The 9,970-nt window shown below is 32.5% G+C and overlaps 1 protein-coding gene across 1 annotated transcript; it reads left to right on the top strand.

Annotated features, from left to right (window-relative positions):
• The first annotated feature begins 3,245 nt into the window (after positions 1–3,245).
• Positions 3,246–9,970, top strand: LOC109802475 (pescadillo homolog). Its single transcript, XM_020363860.3, has 13 exons — positions 3,246–3,409; positions 3,724–3,809; positions 4,065–4,313; positions 4,399–4,524; positions 4,743–4,827; positions 4,915–5,025; positions 5,161–5,254; positions 5,352–5,641; positions 6,566–6,673; positions 6,760–6,881; positions 8,694–8,916; positions 9,040–9,240; positions 9,499–9,970. The coding sequence occupies exons 1-13, from the start codon at positions 3,386–3,388 to the stop codon at positions 9,583–9,585; spliced, it is 1,806 nt and encodes a 601-aa protein (XP_020219449.2). The 5' UTR covers positions 3,246–3,385; the 3' UTR covers positions 9,586–9,970.

Here is a 9,970-nt window from a genome sequence, read left to right as displayed (position 1 = left end):
AGAATACTTAGGTTTAAGCCTGGAGAGACTTGGTGAAAGAATACTTAGTGTTGAGCCTAAAGAGGTTTGATGAAAGAATACTTGGGTTTGAGCCTAGAGAGGCTTGTTGAAAAAGTTCTTAGGTTCTAACCTAGAGAGGCTTGTTGAAAGAATACTTGGCTTGAGTCAAAAGTGGCTTATAAAAAAATACTTGTATCTTATTGAAGATAGTGAAATTCAATCTAGTTGGATTAATAATTGCACGTAGTTGTTAGGTTGGAGACGAATCGATATAAAAACACTTGTGTCATTTCATCTTTCTTCATTATTTCATTTAATTACTCTCTAGTACTTTCTCTGTTTGTATTCTTTACTTCCTCACTGCAAAAAGTATGAGTTTTTGATATACACTATTCAACCCCCTTCTAGTGTGTATCTTTCTTTCCAACAATAACACATTACAGTATTCTTTAACTAACCTCTTCAAGCTTACAACAACAAAGGCATAAAGTGTTTAAAAACCAACTCCCACAAAGAAATATATGTAAGTTTGGGTACACCAAAAAATTAAGTTAAAACTTAAGTTATTTCGTGATCATCCACTAGACGAGGATATACAAAAAGTTATACACTTGGAGATATTTTTATAGAGTTTTGGCACAACCTGAAAATGTTTTAGCAATATTCACACAACAACAACTTTCTCTTCAAGTCTTCTTGTATTTATAGGCTTTAGATATGTATCCATTAATGAGAACCTTTGTTTTTGACCATTAAAACAGATAATCTTCGATCCTCATAAAAGTGGCCATTCTATACTTGTATTTAAACGCTTCAAAGCTTCATACATGCTTTGTCATTATAAAAGATTGAAACATAGGGCAATAACATATGAACGTACTATTGTATATGTTGATAATTCTTTGTGGATGACTTTCATTTTCTAGACGATGTACTTGTTTAAACGTATTGTACCATTCAACATACAATCACAAAATAGGAAATAAAGCATTTACGACATCCACCTATTATGAGGGCACTTATCATTTATACTTTTTGAACATTTAAATATGACTTTTAAGGGCATGAAATGTTCAAACAAGCTTTGGACTTATTAACACCTATAGGACACAAACACTTGTAACGTATTGGGTGTAGACGCTAACTATCCTAATTACTATGCATTACACTAGTCTTATTCTTGCATGATTGTAGAAGATGTTATTTAATAAAACAATTTTTTTGTCGTCATTCCTTCTTCAGCTTGGATGCATGCTTCTTGAAATAACTTAGTCAAATATTAGTCATTCAAGTTCATTAATTTTTTATTATCAAAACTAGGGTGTTAAATCTTCGTAGATGCCTTTAGTTCAACAACATTTAGAGAGAGAGAGAGAAAGAGAGAGAAAGAAAGAGAGAGAGAGAGAGAGAGAGAGAGAGAGAGAGAGAGAGAGAGAAAGAAAGAAAGAAAGAGAGAGAGGGTGATAAATGTCTAATTTACTTAATTAGTTGATCATTTTAGACACTTATCTAGCTAGTTTGATATGAAATTGATAAGTAAACTCCCTATGTTTGTTACTAGAATCAAAAAGGATATGAAATTATATATTTTGTTAAGAGTTGATGACATTTGTATATTGACTTTGGGTTTATGGTCTTATAGGTGAAAAAACAAGTATATTTCGAATTCAAACCCAAAATCACTCAACCATTGGCAAAGTATTGAGCGGTTTGAAGGCAAAGAGAAAGGATTTTGGAAAATCCAAAATCGCTTAGCCATTTAGAAAGAGTTGAGTGGTTTGGGTCCAAAGGACGTGAAGAATTTGACCTCAAAGGGTTCAACGAGTCTTCGAGGCTCAGCAGATCTTCAAGGGCTCATCCATTAATGTTTCTTCACTATAAAGAATGTTCAAATCGTTCAGCCATTTGAAAAGTGCTGAGCGGTTTAATCTCTCTCCTCCACACTCTGTTTTATTTTGGCTGACATATAAAAGGAGAAGCAAGGAGAGAAATGAAGAAAAAGAAGAGAGGAATAAGGTGAAAGAAAGAAGAGAGCTTGAAGGATCTTGGAACCAATTGGGAACGAGGGTTCTTATGGATTTCTTTTCTTCTCTTTTCCATTTTTCTTGTATCTTGGATTGGTTCTTATCATGATGAGGGGTCAATCCTTTTGTTTTGTTGGGATTAAATGTAATTCATCAATTCCTATGTTTCCTTTTGATTCATTTATATATATGTCGTATTATTCAATGTTAGTGATTATGGTTTTGCACTTGATGCTTGGATAAATTGATCACTCATCTTTGATCTTTGGTTTAAAATTTGGTTGAAAAATAATTTTTGAATCAGTTCTGAATCTAATCATCTATCATTTTCAAAGTTAGGAATAGTTTTGAGATTGTTAGTTAGTCAAGTTCTTAACGTTTAATGCAAGGTGTCTAGCTTGATAATTAGAGGAATCAATTGTTGAGCTTGGTCCCTTAAAGTTTATGAATGCAAGGAATTGATTAGAATGATTTTCATGAACTCAATAACATTGGATAATAAGGTTCATTTATGAATGATCATAGGAACATATATGAATGAGATAGGTGAAATTTAATCCCAACAACTATCTAATATGATATTTTCTACTTTTTTATTTGATTTGCTATATTATTTTACTATTGCAACATCTAATGTTATTACAAACATCTTGTTAATATTTTGTGGATATATATATATATATATATATATATATATATATATTTCTTATTCAAGTTTAAATTAGGATAATGCAAATTACAAACAACACATGTTTCTGAAAAATACTTTCAAAAAGTATTCTTTTTATCTTTCAAAAAATACTATTCAAAAGTATAGTTTTACTCTTAGAATTTGGGTGATAAAACATATTTTCGAAAAGTACTTGTAAAAATTCAAAAATATACGTTTGAGAAGTACTTTTTAAATAAAATTATATATTTTTGAAAAATAATTTTTGAAAGAAAAAAATACTTTCAAAAAATATTTTTTTAAGAGTAAATTTATTTATTTTTTAAAAGTGTATTTTTTTTTTCAGATAAGTATTTATTTGAAGTATTTTTTTCCTGCAAAAATTATTTTTTGGAAAAAGATATTTAGAGGATAAATAAAATAATATAGAAGGTATATTATTAATTCATTGAGGTGTATTTAACAAAAAGTGATGGGTTAGTATTCATTGGGCTTCAGCGGTTCACTATAAAAGGATAAGAGGAAGGCGTAAAGGCCCAAAACAAAAACAGAGGCATAAACGGAGGTTTTGTTTTCTGTCTCCACCTATATACCCTCCTAAACCTTAACTTGAAAGCTTCACTTGTGTGCGGATATCAACTTACTGTCGTTGTGTTTTTTCTCTTATTCAGCACATCGCATAACAGCGTCAATGGTGAAACACTATAGACCCCCGGTGAGTACACAACACGCTTTTCCACTTCTTTGCTGAATCATTGTTACCTTCTTTTTATTTTAGGTTTTTTGTTTTTGTCTTTTGGTTGGTAGCCATGCCGTGGTTATTTGTTGGATGTGAGGAAATTTGGAATAGTAATGTTTCAGTTGCTTCTATTCATTTGGAATAATGAATTAGAGGGGAACAAAATTGAATTTTCTAGCAGAAAGTTAATCCTTTTCTCTGTATTCATTATTATGCCTGTAGCTATTGAGTTTTTAAGTGCTTTAAGAGCTTGTTTTTGTTGTTGTTGTTGTTGTTGTTTTGTGTTTCAGGGGAAGAAAAAGGAGGGAAATGCTGCTAAGTTTGTCATTAGGTCACAAGCGCTCAAGCAGCTTCAAATTAGTCTACCCCTTTTCAGGTACCACTCTGAATGAAACACATGACCATATATAAATCAATTTAAGGTAGTTGGTTCAACTCTGTCCTTGAATTCCTTGGATGAAAAGGATGGTGCCTTCAGGTTAAAAATCACCTGGTTGTATCATTTATAGTTTTTGTCATTACTGAATTGATGTTGTTTGGAAATTGCATGTTTTTGTGACTCTGAAACATTTTGGAAACGAAAGTTTGGTGAAGTGATTTTGATTCTAATATTTGTTTGTTCAAATTTTAGGAAACTATGCATTTTGAAAGGTGTAACTCCTCGGGAGCCAAAGAAAAAGTTCAAGGGAACTCATCAGACTTATTACCATGTGAAGGATATTGCCTTTCTTCATCATGAACCTTTGGTTGAAATACATAGAGCAATAAGAGTGCATGAGAGAAAAATAAAGAAGGCAGAGGCTAAGAAAAATCATGAACGTGCAAACAGGTTGCGGGAGAAAACACCCAAACCCAAGATAGATAGGATTATTCGGCAGAGGTTTGTTTGGTTTTGTTGATTTCAATTTATGTTGTGGAACTGTTGATGAATTTCCAATTTAATTGATTATTCTTTGAATTTATAGGTACCCGAGATTTGTGGATGCACTGGGAGAATTGGATGACTGCCTTACAATGGTGCACCTTTTTGCAGCATTACCTGCATCAGAGAGTAAAAAAATTGAAGTGGAGAGTGTCCACAAATGTCGAAGGTATATACATAGAATTTGGATAACTTTGGATTCATATGTAATGAGGAAATTAGCCTCTGCGGCTTTATTCCTCTGAAAACAAGGAGTTAAGTACATGGGGAATAGATTATGGTTAAATCTCATTGGTATTTTCTTGAGTTTTCTTTTTGAAAAATATTAAAATTTCAATCCGATATTATGATTTTAATCATATGTATTTATTGTTATCTGTTTGCTAGATTGGCACATGAATGGCAAGCATTCATATCACGCACTCACAAGTTAAGAAAAACATTTGTATCTGTTAAAGGCATATACTACCAGGTATCAATTCTTGCACATGTAAATGTTTCTTAATCTTAATTGCACATGTTATGTAAATGTGATGGATTGATTTGGTTGTTTGTGCAGGCTGAGGTTGAGGGTCAGACAATAACATGGTTAACTCCTCATTCACTACAACAGGTTGTATCAGATGATGTTGACATCATTACCATGCTAAACTTTCTGCAATTGTATGAGGTTAGTTTCATATTCATGTTTGTACAAAATGTACTTGTGTCTTTATTTTGGACATGCATTTCCTAATCCTTCATATTCATCCTTATTTATTTGGTATTGCTGACATTAATTTCTTAATCTTTTATAATGATACAGCCTCTTCTTAGTTTCGTGAATTTCCGCCTCTATCATTCTATAAATTTGAAGTATCCCCCAATACTTGATCCACGGTTGGAGTCTTTGGCAGCAGGTACTGTTTTTCTCAACTTAAATCAAACTCTAGAAACTTCATTTACCGCATACATTTTTATGTATCTGGTGATTAAATTCCTTTTCAAATCATGCAGATCTATATGCACTGTCAAGGTATGTCAGTGGAAATACCAGACTCTCTGTAGTGAATTCTGAATCTTTGCAATCTGAATCTGAACAAATAGAGACCAAACAAAACGAGGCAGAGACTGGAACTGAAAAATCTGAACTAAGACTTGCTCAACTTCAGCATCAACTTCCTTCTAATGAGCCAGGTGCACTTATGCACCTTGTTGAGGAAGTTTCTGGTGAAGATGAAGAGGATCAAGATACAAAAGAATGTAAAAAGCTCTTTAAAAATATGAAATTCTTCCTGAGCAGGGAGGTAAGATGTTTTGATGGTTTTAGCCCTACTTTTTAAAGTAGTTTCTGTCAATAGTTTGGGAATTTGAACACTTGTATTGCTGAGTCACATTTTATGTTTCTTTCAAAAAATGTAGAATGCGAGAACTTTTCTCATTTTAACGAGAATGTGAGTCACGTATACACAATGGCAACAATTCTCATTTCATTTTAATTTTTAAGAATGTGAGAATTATAAATTAGGATCATACAACCAGACATGGATTATCAACATTAAAAGTTTTCTATATGATCATTTACAAGCTATATGCATATTTATCTTTTGATTTTGACCTTTCAATTAAGGTCCAGTGGTCTATATTCATTGTTCTCATTTCTTACAACCAAGTTTCTCAACTGAGTAATTCCCTATAATATGTGAAAATATGTATGAATTTGTTTTAGAACTTGAACTGCCACTGTAGTTGAATTTCTACTGGATGTTATTGGATAATATGTAAACATTATCTTGATTAAGCAATTAGGGTTGGGTTAAACTGCCCCCAATATTTAAGATTTGATATTGTTGATTGCAAGATTTTTGGTTTGATTCATACTAGTGGACTTTTAGTGGTACCCGATGTAAACCCTTGTTAAAAGCTTTTGGCATGCCCCACCTTAGAATGGGGCAACCTCCTCTCTCCCTATACTTGTTTGTACCAAGAAAAAAATTCTTTTAAGGAGAATCATCTTATTTTTGTGGAAACCATGGAGTTATCTGTCAAGTTAGTACTTGGGCATAGTTGATTTATTCTTTTACAATGGTGGGTAAATGCTGAATTTATCATTATTTATAGTGAATTTGTGTACTGTTGTGTTGCTAGATGAACGATTTATAGAACAGAAATTTATCCTGGTTGTGTGTATGTTTTGACATATTTGCATCTGATTTGGTCTAATTATTCAGGTGCCAAGGGAATCATTACTTTTTGTTATTCCTGCTTTTGGTGGTATAGTTTCTTGGGAGGGACAAGGGGCACCTTTTGGGGAGTCTGACCAGAGCATTACTCATCAGGTTTGTGATTAAGCATACCTTCTAGGTGTCCTTACATTTTATACCATACTTTTAGGTTCACTTATCTATTTCTTTCTTATGTTTAGATTGTTGACAGGGAATCACAAGGACATAGGTTCCTCTCAAGAGAATATATTCAACCCCAGTGGGTATATGACTGTGTGAATGCACGTATTAATTTGCCAACGGAGAATTATTTGGTGGGAAGGTAACTGGTCCAATTGTGTTTCTTTAATAGTTACTGTTTGGTGTTGATTGTGGTAATTTACAATTTCTCTCTTACAATGTTGACAGTGTTAATATTGTTAATTGTCAGAAAACTAGTTTTGGTGCCTCTTTTCTTTGGTAATTGAATTTGCATTATCAATGCCTCTCGTTTGGTTTATGGGTTCGTTGGGGCTCTTTAGTGTTTGTAGTGGTCTTGGTAGGAATCTACTTGAGCCAATTAGGTTTCTTCTACAATAAATCGTGATATCTTTCTGCTGGATCATAGGTCTACATATTCATCTATTCATTTTGTTTCATGAATTTGTTACTAATTAAAATTTAAAATATTTATCATCTAATCTGAAAGAGACAGACACCACATCTGCATACTTCTAATCTGCAGGCACACGCCTGAGGCTGTGGCATAAACCTTATGGATCTGAATAGTGGGTAGTTAAATCCCAAATTAGTAGAGTGCGTAGTTACTTTGAAGTTTCAGAATTACTTTTGAAGAAATTATGGGTAGGATTGCAGTTTTTCCCTCTATACTAAAGGAATACAATAAAAAGGATGAATTTACTAGCTTGTAAGACAGTGTCTATATGCTAGTATTTTATATCTATAATTATTTGAATTATTTTTTGCATATATAGAAAAACAGGCGAGTAAAACTCGTAATAAATAAGCATACCAAAGTATATAAATTAGAAAGTTTCATCCTGAAATGATAATTGGAAAAAAATTATATTCTTCTGACCTATGTTGATTTTTATTCGATGGGAGATTAAAAGTTGGATAAGTAATTTAGTGTACAATGGAGTGAGTTGTATTAAAAACATAAAGGTATTTGGTATAGTTTAGTATAATTACTTCTCATGCATGAAAGTTATAATTAATATTCAATAATGAAAATACAATGCATAATCTACAGCATTTATGTAAAACAAAAAAGGCTTAAATATGTTTAGTTTCTTAAATTTATGATAAATATGTTTTTAGTCCCTCAAATGTAAAACTGTTTTCTTTAATCTTGTAATTTTCAAAAATCTTGTTTTAATCTCTTAAATCACTAATAACATCTAAAAGTGACAAATTGAGATAGTTGTGCAAAATCAACTTAGTTTAATGTTATGGTTTTGCTAATAGAGACATTAGTAGGTAAATTTTGTGCAACAATATTTGACAGACTCTAAAAAATATTTGAACATAAAGATTAAAACAAGATTTTTTGAAATTACATGGACTAAAAAGATAATTTTAAAATTTGATGGACTAAAAGTAAATTTACCTTAAATTTGAGGGACTAAAAACATATTTAAGTCTACAAAAAAAATTAGTTCCACAATTTAGTTCTCCTGACATAGTCATTAATTAACCTAAGGAAACAGATTAGAAAAATCTCTTGATAAGAGTATCCAAGCATTTGGGGAACCCTCTCTTGAAAGATGGCTATTAGTACTCTAACAAACATCCTATTCTACTTAATGTGGGACTTGGGCAGTCCATGGTACTTAAGCTCCGATCATAGCACAGCTGTTAAGAGTTGAGGTCCTAGTGGGGAACAATTGATGACTACTCAAGCACTTGGGGAACTCTCCTTTAAAAGCTAGCTGTTATGGGGGGAGAACTAAGTCGCATAATACCTGATGTGGGACTTAGGCACCCCGTAATACCCAAGTCCATGCACTTTCATAGTCCATACATAAATATATAGAAATGTGTGTTACATTTAAAGAAAAATGTGTATGTATACTAGGCAAAGCTTATTTGATTCTAATGATAACTTTCATAGCTAAAATGTTTTTGTCAACAGGATTCCTCCACCACACTTGTCACCTTTTATTGAGTATGACGAAGAAGGAGCGTACATTCCTGACTATGCAAAGACCATTAAGCACTTGCAAGCTGCTGCTAGAAAGGAAGTCCTTCTTCTTCCAGGTGTTGGGAAGGAAGATCTGGAAGATCCTCAAAGTCTTCTGGTTGAAGGTGTTATTGATCGAGCAGAGGCTAATGATGCAGCTCAGAGAAAGCAGAAGGTATGCATAATGCATGCATGTTGTGATAAAAAGGTTGCATCTTCATAGTGGCATAATGGGAGTGGATCATTTTATGTAAACTCTGATACTCAAGTATTTTACATTTGAATGATTGCATTGCAGATGATGATCCTGGAGCAGCAATACCATGATGATTTGAAGAAAGAACTTCAAGGTGTTACACATACTTCAGCAGGTTCTAAAGAAACATCTACTGGAGTGGTACCGACAGGAGAATCAACTACCAATGTTCAAGAAAATGAAGATGACATGGGTAAACTTATGATGTCACGTAAAAAGAGGAAGTTATTGGAAGCTATGCAGGTAAATTTTTTTATCCTCCTTATGCTGGGTTTGAGTTGATTCATTGCAGTGCTTTGCCTGCGTATAATTTTTTTTTGTTCCAATTATCTGCCGAATTGAAATTACAATATTACTATTACTATTCTCTAAGTAATTGTCCTTATATAACCAGTTGCAAAGTGTGATGGATTGTCGTTAAACTTATTATGTAAACTTCGTGGTGTATCTTTTCGATTCTGATTTAAATTTTTTTTTTTTTTTTTAAAATCTGTGATTCAGATATCTAATAAACGCAAGCAAGCTCAGCATGATCTTATTAAACAACGGAAAAAGAAAATAGAGGAAGCTCAGAGTCAAAGGAGTTGAAGAGATGCTGCATTTTCAAGGATTCCAGCATTGGCTTCCTTATGTGTCATAGCTGCTGATTTAAAAGGCTAGCTCATTTTTGTGGTTTGCGAGTAAGAGGCAGTTGAACTTATTGCAGTCTTGTTCTCTGTTTTGTTACTGATATCTTTCAAGTCAAAAGAAGAAATTCATTTAAGCAACGAAATTTTTATAGCTGGTATCTCTTGTTTGAGACTAAGGCTTAGTTTGGTCCAAATGAGGGAAGGAAAAAGGAGCTAGAATTCTGTTTGGTTAGGAAGAGAGATGAGTTGTTTTCTTATTTCATTGACCAGAAGATATCTTAACAATTAATTTATCTTTGTACTCATAAAATTTTGAATTAAAAAATATAAAGATATTTTAGATA

This window comes from Cajanus cajan, chromosome 8 (genome assembly GCF_000230855.2).
Source record: "Cajanus cajan strain Asha chromosome 8, NIPB_CcT2T_4, whole genome shotgun sequence".
NCBI classification, from domain to species: Eukaryota; Viridiplantae; Streptophyta; class Magnoliopsida; order Fabales; family Fabaceae; genus Cajanus; species Cajanus cajan.
The sequence above is the reverse complement of the archived record's forward strand: the minus strand, read 5'-3'. Positions and strand labels throughout refer to the sequence as shown.